The sequence below is a fragment of the Kickxella alabastrina genome, assembly GCF_025024165.1.
Source record: "Kickxella alabastrina strain RSA 675 chromosome Unknown BX661scaffold_13, whole genome shotgun sequence".
In the NCBI taxonomy this organism is placed as follows: Eukaryota; Fungi; Kickxellomycota; class Kickxellomycetes; order Kickxellales; family Kickxellaceae; genus Kickxella; species Kickxella alabastrina.
The window spans coordinates 100,042-122,381 of NW_026251484.1; the positions used below are offsets into that span (position 1 = coordinate 100,042).

General features: G+C 54.0%; 6 protein-coding genes across 6 annotated transcripts; 3 read left to right on the top strand and 3 right to left on the bottom strand.

Moving 5' to 3' along the window:
• Window positions 1-1,344: 1,344 nt before the first annotated feature.
• BX661DRAFT_143699 (AAA domain-containing protein) lies at window positions 1,345-2,254 on the top strand (the record flags this gene model as incomplete). The annotated part of the gene is made up of 2 exons (XM_051533016.1): window positions 1,345-1,751; window positions 1,840-2,254. 2 exons carry the CDS (start codon window positions 1,345-1,347, stop codon window positions 2,252-2,254), a joined length of 822 nt encoding a protein of 273 aa, XP_051391171.1.
• An 81-nt stretch (window positions 2,255-2,335) lies between these two features.
• Window positions 2,336-3,395, bottom strand: BX661DRAFT_183243 (ubiquitin-conjugating enzyme/RWD-like protein). Its single transcript, XM_051536186.1, is given in 3 exon segments — window positions 2,336-2,630; window positions 2,645-2,867; window positions 2,930-3,395. The coding sequence occupies 3 exon segments, from the start codon at window positions 3,235-3,237 to the stop codon at window positions 2,499-2,501; spliced, it is 663 nt and encodes a 220-aa protein (XP_051391172.1). The 5' UTR covers window positions 3,238-3,395; the 3' UTR covers window positions 2,336-2,498.
• Window positions 3,381-3,745, top strand: BX661DRAFT_183245 (uncharacterized protein; the record flags this gene model as incomplete). Its single annotated transcript, XM_051536187.1, has 1 exon — window positions 3,381-3,745. A coding segment is annotated over one exon (255 nt), but the record flags the coding sequence as incomplete, so codon positions are not given.
• A 10,712-nt stretch (window positions 3,746-14,457) lies between these two features.
• On the bottom strand, window positions 14,458-15,473 carry BX661DRAFT_198711 (uncharacterized protein; the record flags this gene model as incomplete). Its single annotated transcript, XM_051538255.1, has 5 exons — window positions 14,458-14,536; window positions 14,569-14,714; window positions 15,134-15,252; window positions 15,285-15,343; window positions 15,409-15,473. The coding sequence occupies 5 exons, from the start codon at window positions 15,471-15,473 to the stop codon at window positions 14,458-14,460; spliced, it is 468 nt and encodes a 155-aa protein (XP_051391174.1).
• A 310-nt stretch (window positions 15,474-15,783) lies between these two features.
• Window positions 15,784-20,024, bottom strand: BX661DRAFT_193975 (P-loop containing nucleoside triphosphate hydrolase protein; the record flags this gene model as incomplete). The annotated part of the gene is given in 10 exon segments (XM_051537832.1): window positions 15,784-15,975; window positions 16,005-16,936; window positions 17,038-17,445; window positions 17,481-17,574; window positions 17,595-17,769; window positions 17,802-18,307; window positions 18,355-19,046; window positions 19,080-19,185; window positions 19,197-19,389; window positions 19,828-20,024. The coding sequence occupies 10 exon segments, from the start codon at window positions 20,022-20,024 to the stop codon at window positions 15,784-15,786; spliced, it is 3,495 nt and encodes a 1,164-aa protein (XP_051391175.1).
• Window positions 20,025-20,335: 311 nt separating this feature from the next.
• On the top strand, window positions 20,336-21,216 carry BX661DRAFT_183253 (proteasome maturation factor UMP1). The gene has a single exon (XM_051536188.1). It carries the CDS (start codon window positions 20,409-20,411, stop codon window positions 20,835-20,837), a length of 429 nt encoding a protein of 142 aa, XP_051391176.1. The 5' UTR covers window positions 20,336-20,408; the 3' UTR covers window positions 20,838-21,216.
• Window positions 21,217-22,340: the final 1,124 nt, after the last annotated feature.

The window sequence follows — 22,340 nt, forward strand, 5'->3', positions numbered from 1 at the left end:
CACGGACTCGTGGATGGGGCAAGTCGACCATCTCTCCGAGAGACACCTTGAGTTTATGCGCACATGGATGGCGCTTATTGACGGCGAGGAGTCGGACATGATGCAGTTCCGTGCCGAGCTGTGGAACATGCGCTCGGACCACCGCGAGCTGCGCACAGGGCGGTGCCTGTCAAACATGCGCATTGAGGTTGACACTGTCGAGGACACGCGCGCGATGGGCTCGTACAACCGATACAAGATTACGTTCGTGCCTGCCCCTGGATCAACCCGGCGATCGATGCTGGATAGCCAGATTTCGGCCGGCGACCCTATCTCCGTGTCATCCGAGACCGGGCAGTACGCGCTGTCAGTCGGCTACGTTTACGCACTTGAGTATAACCGCATCATTTTGGCGCTCGACCGGCCTGTGCGCGGCGTGCCCAAGCGAATGCCCGGATTTTGCCGGAAGAACAACCAGGATTTTGAGTCGATTGTCGAGATCCGCCAGCGCGGGCCAAATGTCAGAGTGAGGAGACAGTTATTCACCCTGAAGTCCCCCAGAGCGCGAGCAAGGACACGTTCCGCATCGATAAGGACGAGATGAGCACTGGAATGAGCCGCATCCGGGCAAACGTGATGCGGCTGTTTGTGCCCATGGCGGCGACTCCAGGTGGCGGCGGCTCATTGTGGACCTGCAGGCGCCGACGTTCCGCCCGCTGCATGAGAACATCGAGGCGCGCGTGCTTGAGGTGCAGCGGCTGAAGCGGCTGAACAGCGGGCAGGCTGCAGTGCTGCGCAAGGTGCTCGCGGCCAACGACTACGCGCTGGTCATGGGCATGCCCGGAACCGGCAAGACAACGACCATTGCTGAGCTTGTGAATGTGCTCGTGGACTCTGGAAAAGCGTGCTGCTGGCGTCGTACACGCACGTCGCCGTCGACAATATCATGCTGAAGCTTCAGGACCGCGGCATCCGGATGGTGCGCTTGGGGAACCGCAATAAAGTGCACCCGCGCGTTGTCCAGCACCTTTCGTCCGAGCACAGCTCAAGACCGTCCGGCAGATCGACGATTTCTTTCGCCTGGCGCCCGTTGTGGCTACCACGTGCCTGGGCGTCAACCACCCGATCTTCACCATGCGCAAGTTTGACTACTGCATTATTGACGAGGCGTCCCAGATTACGCTTCCGGTCTGCTTGGGCCCGCTTCTCGAGTCTACAAGGTTTGTGCTCGTCGGCGATCACCACCAGCTGCCCCCGCTTGTGCGCAACGCTAGTGCACGCGACGCCGGGCTGGGCACATCTCTGTTCAAGCGGCTGTGCGAGGCGCACCCTTCAGCCGTCGTGCGGTTGGAGTATCAGTACCGCATGAACTCAGATATCCAGCGCCTGGCGAACAACCTGATATACGACGGGCATCTGCGCTGCGGCTCGCACCAGGTCGCCACCCAAAAGATCAGCTACAAGATGGACCCTGCGACGGCTATCGAGACGTGGCCGTTTGCTGTCGAGCGACCCATAGGCGACATCAATATGGCATGGGCCGTGGCGGCACTCGATCCGAGCAAGGGCGCGGTTTTCATCGATACCGACTGCGTGCCGGGCACTGAGAGCAGAGCAGAGGGCGCGGATATTGCGCAAAACGATGTGGAGATCAAAATCATCAAGGTGCTGACCAGTATTTTGCTAGCTTGCGGTGTCGAAGGGCGCGATGTCGGGCTGCTGTCGCCCTACCGCACCCAGCTCAAGCAGCTGGAGATCGAATACGGAGTACGGTCGGCAGAGCCGGATGACATTGCAGGCGACCACGCATCTGCATCTGCTGCAGCAATGTTATTGGCAGGCGGTATTGCCAAACCACAGCGGCATCGAGATGCACACTATCGATCGGTACCAGGGGCGGGATGCCAACATCATTATCATTTCGTTTGTGCGCAGCAATATTGGGCTGGCGATCGGCGACCTGCTGCGCGACTGGCATAGAATCAACGTCGCCATAACCCGGGCGCGGTATAAGCTCATCATGGTTGGGTCTAGCTCGACTTTGCAGCGGTCGCCGCTGCTTGGTGGGATTATCCGGATCTTGGGCTGTAGCGGGTGTGTCGTTCAGATTCCCCACAAGGCGCCAATACCCGCTACCACAGGCTCTTCCATTTCTTCAGCGCCTGCTTCTGTAGCGCATCCGGCTGCAGTAAACACTGCGAGGACTGCAGGCGGCAGCGCATTGATAAAGAGACTCCCCATTACTGCAAACATCATTGCTGAATATAGGCTATAATAGCGCGCGCTTTCCGCTGCACATTTAAAATTGATATAGACTTGCTGTTGGCTGAGCCTGATTGCTTTTTTTGTTTGTTGTTAGAGCTTAGAACATTCACTGCTTTATTTGGGCACAATGCTAGTGGCAAAAATTGTAGAAAATTGGAGAAATAGAAACAAATACAAAAAAGTGTATGCGGGGGAAGGTCTGGAAGGGCAAAGATGCATTGCAGCACGGCCTGGGAATTAAATGAGCCCCTTCCCTACGCATTCAGCAGCCTCGAGACGGCCTTTGATGCAAACAAATATGCTAGCAGGACGAACAGAATGATCCACTTGCGCGAGTTTCCAGCCAGAGGCATTGTCGCCTCCGCTGCAGGCGCCTGCTGCAAGCGCTGGTTGCCGCAACCCTCTGCTGTGTCGGCGTCGCAGGCGGTCGAGCCTCAGTCGCAGGCAGCGCCTTCTGGGAGGGCTTAACTACAAGTTTATCAGTCACAGGGTCCAAGGAAGGCTCCGGCGCAGGCTCAGGCGTGCACAGCTCCGGGAAAATATCCGCAAACAGCTTGTTCGCCAAATTAAACGCATGCGACTTGCGCGCCAGCGCCTTGCGATCAGAATACGACAAGCGGATACTGCCCGTGGTGACCTCGTCCTCAACCATGAAAGAGAGCATTCCATTGAGAATCGTCGATACCGACCACGCGGATTCCAAGTGCTCGGATGGAAGTTGCTCATGCTCATGCAGATGTTGGTGTTCGTCTGGAACCGCCCGCTGGGCGTGATCATCTGAATAGCTGGTGGCTTGTACGGGTAGTCCGATGGAAACTTTAGCCGCCCGTGGTATTCGCCGCCGGAGTACGGCGTGTCTGGCGGCCCGCGCAGGACGTAGTGCCACTCGAGAATATTTGACTCGAGGGGCTTTGCTGTGATAAAGGGTGTTGGATTGGCTTCAATTGCCAGGTACTCCTTACTCAACCGCTTGAATGCTGCTCGCGAAGCCATGGTCTGATTGGAAAAATAATGACAAGCCTTGTGCTAATCAATACGCTAATTAACTGCCGAATGCGGAGGCACAATTAAAATAAATTGTAAATGTATATTAAGCAAAAGAATGATAAAAAAGCAAAGCAAAACTAATATCAGAGAAGAGAAAGTTCAATCTCTCCTGTTGGCTGTGCGGCGCATATGCTTTGGAGGTCTCCCCCAGGCTTGCCTTTAAAGCCCCCTTTGTATGCGTGCGTTTGTGTATGACAAGGGTCCGTCTATTTTGGCGGTTTGTGATTGGACAGCGCAATTTCCCATCCAAGGCTTTCCTCCGCATCCACGTGATCTTATATACGGATTTCGCAGCAAAGCGGATTCACGAACATCACATCCTCGACAATGTCTTATCCAGGTAAACTGTGACCGCTTATGCGTTATATAGTGTGTGTATGGAGAGAATGGTGTTAAATTCAATACGGCTTGGGAAGCTCTATCTCCAGAACTCGCTTTTGCGATATGTTTGCTGGCGGCGGCATGTTAGTCCGCTGCAAGTACGCCTTCCTCAACGTCACTCGCCATTCGTTGGCGTTGTCTACATAAATACATTTAATTAAAAAACCCAAATAAAGCAATGCATAAATATGCATTTATATATTCTTAGCAAAGGCCTAGTGCACACTGAATTTTGAGAACGGCTTGACTGGGCTCGCAATCCCAAAGCGTACCTACACAAGTTATAGTTGCTATTAACTCCTGCGATCGCGAATGCCAAGGCGTAGAAAGCGATAAACAGGATCAGATTCGGGCGATGACGGCCGGCATGTTTTATTAATTAATATCAAAAGTTAATGATTTAATACACAACAGATATCAAATATATAAATAAAAATATACATATCAGAGCTAGCTAACCAACAAACAAGCAACACAACTTGACCCACAGCGAATCGAATATTGCAAGCAATCGTCCCCACATGCATGTCAACGTCCAAATGTTGAAAAATAAAAGTATAGAAAAATAAATTACTGCCTTGAAAATAGTGAAAAATGCTAAAAAAAATATAAAACACGCGAATGTGCTTTTAAATAAAGACAAACACAAGAAAAGTGCTTCTGGAAAAGAGCAAAAAAAGAACAAACACCAAACGGGTGCTTACAAAATAGAGATAAAAACAAACACCAGTAAGCAAGTGCTTAGTAAACCGCCAAAAGTGAGACAGCTTCCAGTATATGTAGAGTGAGATTAGCGGAAGATGCTTTTGATGACGCCAAAGATGGTGTGCCTGCGACGCTTGTCCTTGGTAGGCTGTTGGTGCTGCTCGGCATCTGAAGACCCGCGCTCTCATCGTGCTCAGCATCGGACCTCTTGGCTTGACCAGCAGCCTCGCTATCGCTGTTATGTTCCGAAGGGAACGATCCCGGAATCTTTGAGATAATATTGTCGTCGTTCAAATCTCCTCTACACCAACCGTAGTGATAGAAGCTGACACGCTCATATGCTTGCCATCCTCCGATGCGCCCGACGAACGCAGTGGCGACTTGGGAAGCTTGCTTGATGCTCGTTACGTCTGCCCGAAATAAACCGCTTCATGCGTTGGCTCACTGAAACCTCGCTGTCCACCGCCTGGTACCCAGAGTCGCGCGACCTGCGGCCTGTAGATGTGGCATTGATGGCTGATACGCCAACAACAGCGTGGGCCTTTTGCGCGCTTTGCAGATCCTCGATCGTGATCAATGCGGGTGCAATCGATGATGCGTCGCCGAAGAGTGACTCTGGGTAGTGCATGATGTATGAGGGAGTTGTGACGACAGGCGGTACGCCATCAGTCGCAACAGCACTGGCAGACGCCAAATCACGATCGTAAGTTGACTGATTGATAACAGAATCAACCTCATCGAGGGGCTTGCGCTCCGACTCGACAGCTTGGGGCTCCTTGGCAATAAACAGGCACGCGGTCTCGGCTGTGTCTCTTGCCAAAGCTGTCAGTACCCGCAGCAACAGATATTCCGGCAGAAATGTAATTATCATTGGCAGTCGGCGGTGCAGTCTCAGTGGAATCAGCAGCATTAGCCGGTGCAGCTGCGCCAGATGCAACTGAGGGCTCGCTGGACTCTGTAATATCAAAGTCTCAGCAATAGGCTCATTATCTCCTTAGAAATAAATTCAGAGACCTCAACCTCGGAAGCAGATTCAATAACTGGGACGACAGCAGATGTCGGCGCTGATTCGATAACATCCTCGACGACAAAACCATGGGTAGAAGCATTAGTAACAGCAGGCTCCTCGACAGGAAGCTCCTCCGCCACAGACTCGGTAGCAATAACAGCCTCACCCGCAGCAAGGGCAGCAATGTTGTCAACAATTTGTTCATCAGTGACAGGAGATACAACCTCGACATAACTGAGAAATGAATCAACAGAAACTGCACGTGCAGAAGTAACCTCACACAGCCTCAGGGGGCAACAGCCTCCTCAACGACGGCCTCGGAGTGGCAACAGCCTCCTCAACGACGGCCTCGCGAGTGGCAACAGCCTCCTCGACAACAGCCTCGGGGTGGCAACAACCTCCTCAACGACGGCCTCAGGAGCGGCAACAACCTCCTCAACGACGGCCTCGGGAGCGGCAACAGCCTCCTCAACGACGGCCTCGGGAGCGGCAACAGCCTCCTCAACGACGGCCTCGGGAGCGGCAACAGCCTCCTCAACGACGGCCTCAGGAGCGGCAACAGCCTCCTCGACAACAGCCTCAGGAGCGGCAACAACCTCCTCAACAACGGCCTCGGGAGCGGCAACAACCTCCTCAACGACGGCCTCGCGAGTGGCAACAGCCTCCTCAACGACGGCCTCGGGAGCGGCAACAACCTCCTCAACGACGGCCTCGGGAGTGGCAACAACCTCCTCAACGACGGCCTCGGGAGTGGCAACAACCTCCTCAACGACGGCCTCAGGAGTGGCAACAACCTCCTCAACGACGGCCTCGGGAGTGGCAACAACCTCCTCAACGACGGCCTCAGGAGTGGCAACAGCCTCCTCAACGACGGCCTCGGGAGTGGCAACAACCTCCTCAACGACAGCCTCGCGAGCGGCAACAACCTCCTCAACAACGGCCTCAGGAGTGGCAACAACCTCCTCAACGACAGCCTTGGAAGCAGCAACAACCTCCTCAACGACGGCCTCGCGAGTGGCAACAACCTCCTCAACGACGGCCTCGGGAGTGGCAACAACCTCCTCAACGACGGCCTCGGGAGCAGCAACAACCTCCTCAACGACGGCCTCGCGAGTGGCAACAACCTCCTCAACGACGGCCTCGGGAGTGGCAACAACCTCCTCAACGACGGCCTCAGGAGTGGCAACAACCTCCTCAACGACAGCCTTGGAAGCAGCAACAACCTCCTCAACGACGGCCTCGCGAGTGGCAACAACCTCCTCAACGACGGCCTCGGGAGTGGCAACAACCTCCTCAACGACGGCCTCGCGAGTGGCAACAACCTCCTCAACGACGGCCTCGGGAGTGGCAACAACCTCCTCAACGACGGCCTCGCGAGTGGCAACAACCTCCTCAACGACGGCCTCGGGAGTGGCAACAACCTCCTCAACGACGGCCTCGCGAGTGGCAACAACCTCCTCAACGACGGCCTCGGGAGCAGCAACAACCTCCTCAACGACGGCCTCGGGAGCAGCAACAACCTCCTCAACGACGGCCTCGGGAGTGGCAACAACCTCCTCAACGACGGCCTCAGGAGTGGCAACAACCTCCTCAACGACAGCCTCGGGAGCAGCAACAACCTCCTCAACGACGGCCTCGCGAGTGGCAACAACCTCCTCAACGACGGCCTCGCGAGCGGCAACAACCTCCTCAACGACGGCCTCGGGAGTGGCAACAGCCTCCTCAACAACGGCCTCGGGAGTGGCAACAACCTCCTCAACGACAGCCTTGGGAGCAGCAACAACCTCCTCAACGACGGCCTCAGGAGTGGCAACAACCTCCTCAACGACAGCCTTGGGAGCAGCAACAACCTCCTCAACAACGGCCTCGGGAGTGGCAACAGCCTCCTCAACGACGGCCTCGGGAGTGGCAACAACCTCCTCAACGACGGCCTCGGGAGTGGCAACAACCTCCTCAACGACGGCCTCAGGAGTGGCAACAACCTCCTCAACGACGGCCTCGGGAGCAGCAACAACCTCCTCAACGACGGCCTCAGGAGTGGCAACAACCTCCTCAACGACGGCCTCGCGAGTGGCAACAACCTCCTCAACGACGGCCTTGGGAGCAGCAACAACCTCCTCAACGACAGCCTTGGAAGCAGCAACAACCTCCTCAACAACGGCCTCGGGAGTGGCAACAGCCTCCTCAACGACGGCCTCGGGAGTGGCAACAGCCTCCTCAACGACGGCCTCGGGAGTGGCAACAACCTCCTCAACGACAGCCTCGGGAGCAGCAACAGCCTCCTCAACGACGGCCTCGGGAGTGGCAACAGCCTCCTCAACGACGGCCTCGGGAGTGGCAACAGCCTCCTCAACGACGGCCTCGGGAGTGGCAACAACCTCCTCAACGACGGCCTCGCGAGTGGCAACAACCTCCTCAACGACGGCCTCGCGAGTGGCAACAACCTCCTCAACGACGGCCTCAGGAGCAGCAACAACCTCCTCAACGACGGCCTCGGGAGTGGCAACAACCTCCTCAACGACGGCCTCGGGAGCAGCAACAACCTCCTCAACGACGGCCTCGGGAGTGGCAACAACCTCCTCAACAACGGCCTCGGGAGTGGCAACAACCTCCTCAACGACGGCCTCAGGAGTGGCAACAACTTCCTCAACAACGGCCTCGGGAGCAGCAACAACCTCCTCAACGACAGCCTTGGGAGCAGCAACAACCTCCTCAACGACGGCCTCAGGAGTGGCAACAACCTCCTCAACGACGGCCTCGCGAGTGGCAACAACCTCCTCAACGACAGCCTCGGGAGCAGCAACAACCTCCTCAACGACGGCCTCGGGAGTGGCAACAACCTCCTCAACAACGGCCTCGGGAGTGGCAACAGCCTCCTCAACGACGGCCTCGGGAGTGGCAACAACCTCCTCAACGACGGCCTTGGGAGCAGCAACAACCTCCTCAACGACGGCCTCGGGAGTGGCAACAACCTCCTCAACGACAGCCTCAGGAGTGGCAACAACCTCCTCAACGACAGCCTTGGGAGCAGCAACAACCTCCTCAACGACGGCCTCGGGAGTGGCAACAACCTCCTCAACGACAGCCTCAGGAGTGGCAACAACCTCCTCAACGACGGCCTCGCGAGTGGCAACAACCTCCTCAACGACGGCCTCGGGAGTGGCAACAGCTTCCTCAACGACGGCCTCGGGAGTGGCAACAACCTCCTCAACGACGGCCTCGGGAGCAGCAACAACCTCCTCAACGACGGCCTCGGGAGCAGCAACAACCTCCTCAACGACGGCCTCGGGAGTGGCAACAACCTCCTCAACGACGGCCTCAGGAGTGGCAACAACCTCCTCAACGACAGCCTCGGGAGCAGCAACAACCTCCTCAACGACGGCCTCGCGAGTGGCAACAACCTCCTCAACGACGGCCTCGCGAGCGGCAACAACCTCCTCAACGACGGCCTCGGGAGTGGCAACAGCCTCCTCAACGACGGCCTCGGGAGTGGCAACAACCTCCTCAACGACAGCCTTGGGAGCAGCAACAACCTCCTCAACGACAGCCTCAGGAGTGGCAACAACCTCCTCAACGACAGCCTTGGGAGCAGCAACAACCTCCTCAACGACGGCCTCGGGAGTGGCAACAACCTCCTCAACGACAGCCTTGGGAGCAGCAACAGCCTCCTCAACGACGGCCTCGGGAGTGGCAACAACCTCCTCAACGACAGCCTTGGGAGCAGCAACAACCTCCTCAACGACGGCCTCGGGAGCAGCAACAACCTCCTCAACGACAGCCTTGGAAGCAGCAACAACCTCCTCAACAACGGCCTCGGGAGTGGCAACAGCCTCCTCAACGACGGCCTCGGGAGTGGCAACAGCCTCCTCAACGACGGCCTCGGGAGTGGCAACAACCTCCTCAACGACAGCCTCGGGAGCAGCAACAGCCTCCTCAACGACGGCCTCGGGAGTGGCAACAGCCTCCTCAACGACGGCCTCGGGAGTGGCAACAGCCTCCTCAACGACGGCCTCGGGAGTGGCAACAACCTCCTCAACGACGGCCTCGGGAGTGGCAACAACCTCCTCAACGACGGCCTCGCGAGTGGCAACAACCTCCTCAACGACGGCCTTGGGAGCAGCAACAACCTCCTCAACGACAGCCTTGGAAGCAGCAACAACCTCCTCAACAACGGCCTCGGGAGTGGCAACAACCTCCTCAACGACGGCCTCGGGAGTGGCAACAACCTCCTCAACGACGGCCTCGGGAGTGGCAACAACCTCCTCAACGACGGCCTCGCGAGTGGCAACAACCTCCTCAACGACGGCCTCGCGAGTGGCAACAACCTCCTCAACGACGGCCTCGGGAGTGGCAACAACCTCCTCAACGACGGCCTCGCGAGTGGCAACAACCTCCTCAACGACGGCCTCGCGAGTGGCAACAACCTCCTCAACGACAGCCTTGGGAGCAGCAACAACCTCCTCAACGACGGCCTCGGGAGTGGCAACAACCTCCTCAACGACAGCCTCAGGAGTGGCAACAACCTCCTCAACGACGGCCTCAGGAGCAGCAACAACCTCCTCAACGACAGCCTCGGGAGTGGCAACAACCTCCTCAACGACGGCCTCGGGAGTGGCAACAACCTCCTCAACGACGGCCTCGCGAGTGGCAACAACCTCCTCAACAACGGCCTCGGGAGTGGCAACAGCCTCCTCAACGACGGCCTCGGGAGTGGCAACAACCTCCTCAACGACGGCCTCGGGAGTGGCAACAACCTCCTCAACGACAGCCTTGGGAGCAGCAACAACCTCCTCAACGACGGCCTCGGGAGTGGCAACAACCTCCTCAACGACAGCCTCAGGAGTGGCAACAACCTCCTCAACGACGGCCTCAGGAGCAGCAACAACCTCCTCAACGACGGCCTCGCGAGCGGCAACAACCTCCTCAACGACGGCCTCGGGAGTGGCAACAGCCTCCTCAACGACGGCCTCGGGAGTGGCAACAACCTCCTCAACGACAGCCTCAGGAGTGGCAACAACCTCCTCAACGACGGCCTCAGGAGCAGCAACAACCTCCTCAACGACGGCCTCGGGAGTGGCAACAACCTCCTCAACGACAGCCTTGGGAGCAGCAACAACCTCCTCAACGACGGCCTCGGGAGTGGCAACAACCTCCTCAACGACGGCCTCGGGAGTGGCAACAGCCTCCTCAACAACGGCCTCGGGAGTGGCAACAACCTCCTCAACGACGGCCTCAGGAGTGGCAACAACCTCCTCAACGACAGCCTCAGGAGTGGCAACAACCTCCTCAACGACGGCCTCAGGAGCAGCAACAACCTCCTCAACGACAGCCTCAGGAGTGGCAACAACCTCCTCAACGACGGCCTCAGGAGCAGCAACAACCTCCTCAACGACGGCCTCGGGAGTGGCAACAACCTCCTCAACGACGGCCTCGGGAGTGGCAACAACCTCCTCAACGACGGCCTCGCGAGTGGCAACAACCTCCTCAACGACGGCCTCGGGAGTGGCAACAACCTCCTCAACGACGGCCTCGCGAGTGGCAACAACCTCCTCAACGACGGCCTCGGGAGTGGCAACAACCTCCTCAACGACGGCCTCGCGAGTGGCAACAACCTCCTCAACGACGGCCTTGGGAGCAGCAACAACCTCCTCAACGACGGCCTTGGGAGCAGCAACAACCTCCTCAACGACAGCCTTGGAAGCAGCAACAACCTCCTCAACAACGGCCTCGGGAGTGGCAACAGCCTCCTCAACGACGGCCTCGCGAGTGGCAACAACCTCCTCAACGACGGCCTCGCGAGTGGCAACAACCTCCTCAACAACGGCCTCGGGAGTGGCAACAGCCTCCTCAACGACGGCCTCGGGAGTGGCAACAACCTCCTCAACGACAGCCTCAGGAGTGGCAACAACCTCCTCAACGACGGCCTCAGGAGCAGCAACAACCTCCTCAACGACGGCCTCGGGAGTGGCAACAACCTCCTCAACGACGGCCTCGGGAGTGGCAACAACCTCCTCAACGACGGCCTCGGGAGTGGCAACAACCTCCTCAACGACGGCCTCGGGAGTGGCAACAACCTCCTCAACGACGGCCTCGCGAGTGGCAACAACCTCCTCAACGACGGCCTCGGAAGTGGCAACAGCCTCCTCAACGACGGCCTCGGGAGTGGCAACAACCTCCTCAACGACAGCCTTGGGAGCAGCAACAACCTCCTCAACGACAGCCTCAGGAGTGGCAACAACCTCCTCAACGACAGCCTTGGGAGCAGCAACAACCTCCTCAACGACGGCCTCAGGAGTGGCAACAGCGAAGACGGCCTCAGGAGTAGCAAGAGTCTTCTCCTCGGCGGCCTCCGGATTTGCAATTTTCTTGTCGGCCTTGAGAACAACCGCCTTATCAAGTGCGACATCCTCTACGTCTTTGGGGGTGGCATCAGTCTTTTCGACAACGGCAACTTCGGTGGAGGCAGTTATCTCCTTGAAAACTTGAGGAACATCGGTCTGGACCGCCTCGGGGGTAACAATTATCTTCCAATCGTCTGCGTGGACCTCAGTCGCCGCGTCGTTTACCGGCTCTTTCTGTGCGGGCTTAATATTGTCAGAGGCGTCGACTGTTTCTTTTGGCTGCTCGTTTTCGGGGTTTGAAGTGGGAACGATATCTTGAATCTCTGAAAGAGAGAGATCCTCGCACGATGACCCAGCCGAATCGTCTGAGCTCAATATTTCCAGAGATTCCTCTGGACCAGTTGTTGAGGCTAAAAGGAAATTTTCAGAGATCGTATGATAGTCAAAATCAGAAAAATTAAATTAGTTGTTGGGTTTGGATTTGTGACGTACGCGCTATTTGCATTTGTTGTGAATAACACTCTTTTCATGTCAAAGCGTTTATTTTATGCACCAATACTTACTCTGCGCCTGAACTTCCCCCTCCTGAACTTCGTTGGCTGAAAGCTCGACTACAGATGTCACAACAGCAAGTATGCCCGCTGGGAGTGAATCGCTGCTGGTTTTCGCCTCAGTAAGCAGATCGACGGTGTCGAGAACTTGTGCGTTGGTGGAAATTTTTGCGCCATCCACACGGTACTCGACATCGCGAATAGTGTTGGATTTGGCAGCAACTAAGGACCCAGAATACATTGCGTCCTGAGCTGTGTCCTGTGCAGACTTGTGCAGGACCACCAGCTGGGACTCACTGCCTTCGCTGTTAAAGTGAACAGTGACCTCGGCAGCGGTGGTTTCGTGCTCTGGGAAGGCGTCCTTGCGGAGGATAATTGCAAATGTATATTTGACGTTGATGCTGGCCATTTGATGAGTAAGTAATAGATGTTTTTAATAAAGGATTATAGGTTATGTAATAATAGTTGCTTTAGTACGAAAAAAGAATTAAAAAGTTAAAAGACTAGCGGTATTTGACTCTTTGCTGTCTCGTGTGGATGTAGACAAAGGGATTGCAGCGCAGAATATATATAAAAAAATTAAGTGGTGGGTGTATAGTGGTGTTGGTTGTTGTTGTTGCTATTGTCGCGTATAAAACACAGGATGAATATATTATTTTATTTCAAGGGACAGAAGACTAGAGGGCGCGGGATCCTTCTTGGATCTTATATAACCGCACATTTCCTGCTTGGCTGCGAGCGGTAATGCTTTTTGTTTTTTGCTTTTAGCCAAACTCCGCTTTTGTAGTGCCAGCAGCGAATATGAAAAATCAGGTACGCCTCGCAAACACAGCCGACCAACCAAATGACCAACTTTGTAGCTCTTCGTTGACTGCATAAATATGTGTTTCTGTGTGCCGAATGCAGAGTGTAAGCCTGATGGAAGTTAGGAGGGGGGTCCAAACAGCCCATGGATAATTTTTGCCACATATGGAGCGTGCACTAAAACACACCATACACGAAAATGTTTTTTATTTTGTTGGTGACAATCGACTGTTTTTTTCTCAATTTATTTGGCTTTGCGCTACAGCAATAGAAAAAAGGAACGCTATGCTGCACGCATATGATAAAAATGGAGATGCATGGTGCAATTGCACATGCAATAGTGCTTGCTGCATTGCTACTCTTCGGCGGGTTTGCTGCTCTATTCACAATCATATAATCCATGGCGACATATGTGTTTTCGGAGATTTTCAATGAAATTTTGCTCTTGCACTCTTTAGTTGCCCTCCCAACGTCGTATCACCCCCATCCTGGAACCTTGAAATCGTGTTCTTGTCAATCGCTAGCTGCAGCAAACAGGAGCATGATATGCACAATGCAGGACGGTCAGACATATTTTTTGTTTTATTGTTTCACTCTCCGATGCCTTCTTGGCAAGCTGGAGTGGGGAGCAATAAGAGCGAGCTTTGGTTAATTTTATTCTGCATTTGGAGCTCTGAGTATAGGTTTAACTTTACTCTGCAACGCTTGGTCGCACGCACAAAGCAAAAGAGACACTAGTTAGAAGGTGGCTGAGGGACAAGTATACCTGCACGATATCGCTTACCTTTTTTGTTTACTGTTCGCACACTATTTATTGCGCAATTCTTGCCGTTCTGATTACACAAACAATCAAATTAGACAAACAACAATGGGTCTAGCGACTACACAAGGACACCTGCGCTCGGCCGCCATTAAAACGAAATTATATTTTTTGTTGTTACCTGTCCTTTTTATGCCACTAAAAGAGTTGTGTACAATTAAACCGTACAAATGTACACAACTTTTTAATATTTAATTAAATTTTGTTGTTTCATCGCGTAATGCTATTAATCATGTGTTCAAATTTCGGAACTAAGGTTGCAGATTATCCAGAATGATGTACAAATTGAAGCGAGAAAAAAAACATGAGCCTCACTCCGCCAGAGAAATCCTAAATAACGGCGAGCGGCAGATTGCCTGTCACCCTGCTTCCACCAGCCGTTCCTGCCGCAGCAAGCAATGTTAAATAAGACAGCGTCGTTTCCCATCTTTACATGCATTAATAGCAAGAATTACGGCATTAGCGGCATTAAAAGCGACATTTGGCGACAGCCGTTGGGTTTATCGTCTGCACATATCTGCAGAAATGAGTTTTTCTGCTCGTGTGACATATTCGTTAATACAGCATTCCGCTAGCTACGCCAATAAGCGTAAACAATATTACTAAGGCTGTGCCGATGATGTAGCGCCGAGTCCTGCGTCGCCCGTTTTCGTCGTTGTCGCTGACATTTTCGTTGTTGTTGCCGTTGTCGTAGCACTGTCGAGCTCTTCTCTTGGTTGCTGTTGCTCGAGGGTGTCTGTGTTGGTTTCGGGATCTGAATATGAGGGCGGCGATTCGATATTGCTTGATCGTGTGCTTAGCAGTGGTGTCTGCTCGGTGGCAGTGGGTGCATCTGCCTACAGAATGCATATTGTCATATGCCATCCGAATTTATATTTAGACACGCATTAAACCCGCACAAAGTCGCACACAAAGATAACACTCTGTTGTGCGATGGCAAGAGATTAGAAACAAAGAAAGAAGCAAGCAAAACATTTTTCTTGTGCATTTGAGTTCTATTCAGGACATTATCCGAGGATATTCAAATACTGACTTATTTCTTGTCGGCACCATTTTGCATTCCTTTGTATTTTCAAACATCGTTTGCTCAATATGCTTGAAATTAAATAAAACAAAGGGTTGCAGTGCGCTATGGCCATATATATATTGTACTTGCCTGCTGCTTGTATTCTGACAACGTGTGGGCCATTGTCAAGCTGTCTTTGCCATAATTTTGGCTTATGTTGCTCACATCATCTGAAATAACTACATGCCCGCTCGAGCTGGCATTCAAAGTCACAGTTACCACGTTGTTGGTATTGCCGTTGCCATCGCTGGCACACTCGTACATGTCCGAGTTGATTTGCCAGTCTACTTCGTCGATCACAAATTTAAACTCGTACCGTCCAGGTTAAGCTGCATGACCACGCTGTATCTGTCGGAGCCCTCAGCACTTATCCGACTGAGGGGTATTGTCTCTTGCCACCACTTTTGGGGGTCTTGTGCAAAGGTCCCACGGATGCTCACACTTCTGGAATGGCGTCTGGCCAGACTATGGTGGTTTCCACGAGATCGTTGCTGCCGTTGCCCATCGTGACAAAATGAAAAATTGGGTCTGGAATGGTTAATGCCAAATAATCAAAACAAGAGAGAAGAAATATATCGAAAAATGCAATACCAAAAGTGCAAAGTGCGAGAGCAGGCAAGCAAGCAAACTGGCACCCACTGCAAGAAAGATGTCTTTTTTTTTATGACAAGCATCAACGATTAATATAAAAAACTCGGTCGTCGAATAATTGTTGCGCCATCACCATCACCTCATCCGAAAACAGCAGACACACTCTCTGCAAGGGTCATTTTGCACTCTTAAACTTAATTTACAATATACAAAAAAAAGACATTTCAGCCGAATGTCTGCTTGTTGCGGCGAGGCTTGCGCACTCTACTGATACGCCACTCGTTGGGCTTTTCAAACTTGTTGTAGAGCGGCTCCAGACGTTCGTTGCGCTTACGGCGTGAGATCTTGTTGGCATCAGCAACCTTGAAAAAGGTTGGTGCCACCTCCACCATCCAGCGCGGCTCTACCACAGTAACCTCGCGCATGTATCCTTGGACGTCATCACCAGCCCATCGTAAATCACCCACTCGGGGTTCTTGTTGAACAGTGCGCTGGACGGGTGGATGTACACGGGCGTGCCCTCAATCAGCGTCTTGTAGCCCTCCTGCGGGTCGCGCTTGGCTGCGTGGCGGAAGAACCCGGCGCATAGCGCTCGGCGCACCGGATCAAAGTTGCGCTCGCCGCAGCTGACAATGTCCTGTTTGTATCGATCCATGATACCCACCATCTGCTTGCGGATGTCTAATGCGCTGCGCAGGCGGCGGTACTGCAAAAAGTTGTCAAAGCACCAGGTGTTGCTAAACTTGGAGTCCCTCCACGAGTTGTATACGGCCAGCAGCGTCAGATGGTCGCCCTCGGGCTGGTGGAACTTGGCTTTCTTTGAGTCGGCCGCTGCTTGCTTCTCCTTTGGCCGGTAGAACACCGAACCCTCGGCTGACAGCATCGCAGCAATGGTCAGCACTTCCTCGCTGCAGCCGTACTCGACGCTGGCTAGCAGCGCCTTGGCCAGCTCGGGGCTCATCGGGAACTCGGCCATCTTGCGCCCGATGCGCGTCAACAGGCCCTCGTTGTCCAGAGCGCCCAGCGAGTGCAGCAACTCCAGCGACGCAATCAGTGTTTGCACTGGCGGCGGATCCATAAAGTCAAAGCCAATTAGATCGTTAATTCCCATGGCCTTGAGCTGCAGCACCATCGACGACAGGTTGACGCGCTGGATCTCAGGCACGCTGTTGGGCAGCATCTCGTTGCGGAAGGCTGACTCTGTGTACAGTCTGTAGCACTTTCCTGGGCCCGTGCGCCCGGCGCGCCCAGACCTTTGCTTAGCCTGCGCCTGCGAGATTGGTGTCACAATGAGCTGATCCAGCCCGGACTTCGCGTCGTACGTCATCTGCTTGACGAATCCCGGGTCGACCACGTAGTAAATGCCGTCGATCGTGACTGAGGTTTCGGCAATATTAGTTGAAATGACAATCTTGCGCGACCCGGGCGGCGCGGGGTCGAAAATCCGCGACTGCATCTCGGACGGCAAAGACGAATACACGGCAGGATAATCAGCTCCGGGGCCATCGAGCCCAGCGCCTTCATGCGCTCGTATAGAATCTCGCTGGACGTGTCAATCTCCTCCTGACCGGTCAAGAACAGCAGAATGTCGCCGGGTGGCTCAGTCAGGTGAATCTGCATCACTGTCATCAGCGCCGAGTCCATGTAATCGGTCTCAGGCTCGCGCGAGAAAAGGACCTCCACGGGGAAGGTGCGACCGGGAATCGTAAAGATCGGGCAGTTGTTGAAGTACTTTGAGAATTTTTCAGCATCCAGTGTAGCCGAAGTGATGATAACCTTCAGGTCTGGGCGCCGGCGACACGCTTCCTTGAGCAGACCAAACAGGACATCAGTGTTGATCGCGCGCTCGTGCGCCTCATCCAGCATAATCACCGAGTACCGCTTAACTCCGAGTCCAGCAAAATCTCGCGGATCAGCATACCGTCAGTGCAGTACTTAATTTTGGTCTCTGGCGACGTGCAGTCCTCGTAACGAATAGTGTACCCAACCTCAGTGCCCAGCCGGCATCCAACCTCCTCGCAACGCGTTTGGCAACGCTGGTGGCTGCCACACGTCTTGGCTGCGTGCACCCAATGCGCCCGCGGCGCGCAAACCCTTCCTCGTACAAGTATTGCGTCAGCTGCGTTGTCTTCCCCGAGCCTGTATCTCCGACTGCCACCAAGAACTGGTGCTTGCTGACAGCCTCGACAAACAGGTCGCGCAGTTGTACACTGGCAGACTTTTGCGTTGCTCCTGAATCGACATGTCGGTGAGCTTGCCGTATGTGACAGCCTTGCCCTCGACAGCCTTCTTCCACTCAGGCACGTCGCCGCCGCGCGTCTTGCTGGCAACCTCGGCAGCAACGCCGCGCAGATCTTGTGCAAAGTTGCGCTCGCCGGGCGCCGGCATTGGGTCCTCCCATGGCCGGTTGAGATCCTTAGGCAAGTTGTCCATTTCAGCTTCGGCCTGCTGCTGCTTCAGCTCCTTGCGCTCCTTGGCAAACGCTGCCCCTGCCAACGCCGCACGGTTTAGCGAGCCATCAGGCGCTTTGACAACCCTGATTGGACTCAGCTGCACCGATTGCACCGAGTGGCCACGCAAAAAGTCAGGCTCCTCCTCGCGCAGCTCAATGTCCAGCTCCTCGTTGTCGTCATCGAATGCAGGGATGCCGTCTTCGTCGACCTCATCAAGATCGGGGTAGTCAGCGCGATCGAGCGCGCCCGAGGCGATCAGCTGCTTGATCTCCCACCTCTCCGGAGACGTCAGCCGCTTGATCGAGCTGCTCTTGCTGGCGGTAGCGGCGCCGCGCTGGAAACATCCGTAGCGCCGGGTCTGCCACCGAGCTGTGTGGCGTTGCTGCCCGAAATACCCACGGGCCGCGACAGCTCCCTGACCTTCTCGCGAGCGCTCCGAGCACTATCCTCAGATTCCACTGGCATCCCTGGATACAAGTGTGGCGACAGGTCCTCTCCGGTCGCCTGGTCCACATCTTTCATCGACAAACCAAGCTTGCTGCCAACGATTGACAAGACCTTAACCTTGACGGATTGGCCGCGCTCCAGCACCTCGCGAGGGTTCTCCACCCGGACGTTCTTCTGGATCGCTGACACATGCACCATGCCCTCGACACGCCCTCGGATGCCCTCAAGCCCAACAAACGCTCCAAAGTCTTTGAGGTTCGAGACGCGCCCGGAGTAAATCTTGTACAACACTGGCGCATCGTCTAATGTCTGGCCCGAGCCTTCGCGGCGGCCTTCGCGGCGGTTATCGCGCTCACGATGTCCATCCCTGCTGCCGTGAAAATTCCTGTCGCGCGGATCGTCCCATCGGGAGGTTCTTCTGTCGCGACTGCGGCTGCGGCTGCGACTACGGCTGTTGTGTCTGGTTGATCCTCTGTGCCTATTATCAGGTCTCGAATCCCGATGCTGTCTGGAAGGAGATCTGCTGCGACTCCTTTCCCTCTCGCGACTGTTGCGATGCTGCTGTCCGCTACTCCCCCGCGCACCACCTACCAAAGAATGGATGTGCTTGTCGATATCACCCGCCAAAATGCGGTCTGCTGCAGAGATATGAGGGTTGTCGACTGGTTTGTTGGGAAGCGACAGTCCCGGGAACAAGGCGGCCTTGTCCGCGGCTGTTTCTGTGGGCTTAGCCTGACTTGTCGCCTTCTGAGGTTGAGTGCTGAGATCAGTCGGTGCAAAGTCTGGATAAACGCTTCTGAAAACCCGCACTCATCCTGGTCCAGGCGCTTTTTAAAGTCGGCATAGCCTTTGCTTTCGCTGTGCAGATGGATAATGTATTCGGCGACTTCCTTGTCCGAAATGCCAATGTGGTTGGACACTCGTTGGTGACTTTTGAAACTAGAGAGAGGTATTCTAGTTTCTGCAATTCCTTATCTTTGCTCATGGTTTCGACAATAATAAATGATAATGGTATCTATATAAAAATAAAAGTGTAAAAAAATTGAGGCTGCAGTTTGAAGGCTCGCAAAATAATTCGCTTGTTTTGGTGCTAACAGGCTAAATGTGCTTGTGGGCTAAATCATGTGGCTTCCTATTTTTGTGCTGCGGCACTGAGGCAAATGTCCACCAGTTTCGATCGTTTTCAAAGCTCAAAACAGATCTGGCCTTGTCGATGTCAACCCACCGGGTGGTAAATTTTTCATAGTCCTCCAGTCTCTGTTCGCACATCTCCAGCAAACTGGCAGCGTACCAGTAAATGATCTTTGTTTTGCCAATCTGAGCGTTGTACCGGGATTCCACGGCCATCAATCTGGCCATAGCTCGCACTTGGCACCGGTCTCCTCCTCAACCTCGCGTCGGGCCGCAGCTTCGATAGTCTCGCCGTCCTCAACCTGGCCCTTGGGAAACCCAATCTCTCGATGCCTTGGGGCCTTTTGACAGACAATTGTCAAGACTCGCTCTCGCTTGGCGTCAAAGACAACGGCGCCCGCTGAAAACATGAGCTCGGTTGCAGGATAAAGCATGGAAAAGTGTGTATTATAGCTGTTACTCTTGGATAGACGTGTGTGTTTTCTCGAGTGGCAAATATACACGAACAAAAAGCAAAAATAAAAGCCAAATTGACCCTTCTTATAACTGCAGCGAAGTAGATGGAAGATTGCCAATGTGTCTCTGCAGTACAAAAAATTATTTGCCATTAAATGAAATGACACGAGTCATAATCCAGGGGGCATTCAAGACACTTGGGCTTTATTTTTGCAGTGGCAGCCAAAAAGTGCGCAAAAAGGGGGGATTACGTGTTCATCGGCGTATTTTTTTCGCAGCTGTATATTTTTATTTTTTATTCTTGACTGCACTTTTTTTATACCTTTTTATTCTGTTCAATCACAAAGCTTGCAATTAAAATCATGGCTACTTCATTCCAATTCGACACGACAAGCACGACAAACATATCCTCGGTGCTTCCTGAAACCTCCGTTTATGGTGTCAGCGATGTCCTGGGCCAGGGACCGAGCAATCGCGTGGACGAGGAAATGACCAAGGGACATCCGCTTGAATCGCGGCTCGCAAACTGGGAGAACTCACAGCTGAACATGAAGCTGCACATGCAGCGCAAGATCTATGGACTGCACGCTCCCATGCGGACGATGATGGAGATTCAGTCGGTCAAGCAGGGCTCGCAGTTTGGCCTGGGTGGGTCGCGCGCATCGCGCATCCAGCTGGATATCCTGATGGGCAGGGACGAGACCATTGACGTTGCCGACATTTTCGACGACTCGGAGGTGGCCGGGATGCCCGATGTTCACAAGGTGCTGGCCGGCAGAATGAACCTGTAGAATTTTTATTTTCAAAACTTGATTTTTTGGGCATGGCCTAACAATGTTAACCTTTGGCTGACTATTTTTGCACCGGTGTGTGCTCCGTCTTTGTACCAGCAACTGATGGCGTCCAATTCAGTTGAGCGCAGCTCTTGCAGCGGATGAAAATGTGAGAGCGATTACGACAAAAAAAGAAGGAAAAAAGGTCGGCTGTGATTGGACAAGGGATGCTAAGACGCTCTGGGCAATTTTTCTCATATAATAGCGTTGAGTGGGGGACGCGAAAAATTCGCAGGTAAATTTTTTTTGCGCAGCCATAGCATTTGGTTTCGCGATTTTGGAGGTATTTGAGGGCGCCCGCTCGAGGACAAAGCTGATTTTCGTCTTTCTCTTCACTGGATCTTTCAAAACAAAATCATTTCTATAAATTGTCTTTAAATTATCTACACGACACTTTTAACTTCATTTTTTTGTTCTTTAAACCACAACAACACCACATCACATACTTCACAAACTCACAATCATGCAGGCCGAAGAGTACGAGGAGCACCAGTCCGAGGTCGCCGACACTGAGGAGGGACACAATGAGTTTGGGCCAATGCCCATCCAGACCTTGGAGGTACGTGAGCACTTGATATTTTTTCCATGCTTTTGGTGGTATCCTTGTTTATTCATATTGGTTTGTCTAAGATAGCATAGCTTTTAATAACAGTTCATTGGGCTAACCAAAGCAATACTTTTTTGTCTGTAGCAATGCGGCATCAGTGCCTCTGACATAAAAAAGCTTAATGAGGCCGGCTACTATACGGTAGAATCGGTGGCATACACGCCGCGCAAGCAGCTTCTCACGATCAAGGGCTTTGCAGAGACCAAAGTCGATAAGCTTCTTGCTGAGGCGGCCAAGCTGGTGCCAATGGGGTTTACGACAGCAGCCGACTTCCATCTCAAGCGCTCCGAGATGATGCACATTACCACTGGATCAACTGAGTTTGACAAGCTGCTTGGCGGCCACGGGATCGAGACTGGCTCAATCACAGAGATCTTTGGCGAGTTCCGCACTGGAAAGAGTCAGATCTGCCATACACTGGCTGTTACCTGCCAGCTCGACGAGGCCAGTGGTGGCGCCAGCGGAAAGTGCCTGTTCATCGACACAGAGGGCACGTTCCGCCCAGAGCGGCTGGTGGAGATCGCCGAGCGGTACAACCTGGACCCCAACGAGGTCCTCGACAACGTGGCGTATGCGCGTGCATACAACACAGACCATCAGACGGCACTGCTGAATCTGGCGTCGCACCTCATGACGGAGGCGAGATTCAGTCTTCTTATCGTCGACAGCGCAACAGCGCTATACCGCACAGACTACTCTGGTCGTGGCGAGCTTTCGGCGCGGCAGATGCACTTGGCGAGGTTTTTGCGCAATCTGATGCGACTGGCCGATGAGTTTGGCATTGCTGTGGTCATCACCAACCAGGTGGTGGCGCAGGTTGATGGCGGCATGGCTATGTTTACGCCCGACCCGAA

What these genes read in the sequence shown, in the direction of transcription:
- BX661DRAFT_183243 (XM_051536186.1), bottom strand. Translation starts at nt 3,237, where the DNA reads ATGGCTTCGCGAGCAGCATTCAAGCGGTTGAGTAAGGAGTACCTGGCA. An exon ending in ACTTGGAATCCGCGTGGTCG is followed by an intron (nt 2,868 to 2,929) that starts GTATCGACGATT and finishes CACCACGGGCAG; the next exon opens with TATCCGCTTGTCGTATTCTG.
- BX661DRAFT_183253 (XM_051536188.1), top strand. Translation starts at nt 20,409, where the DNA reads ATGGCTACTTCATTCCAATTCGACACGACAAGCACGACAAACATATCC.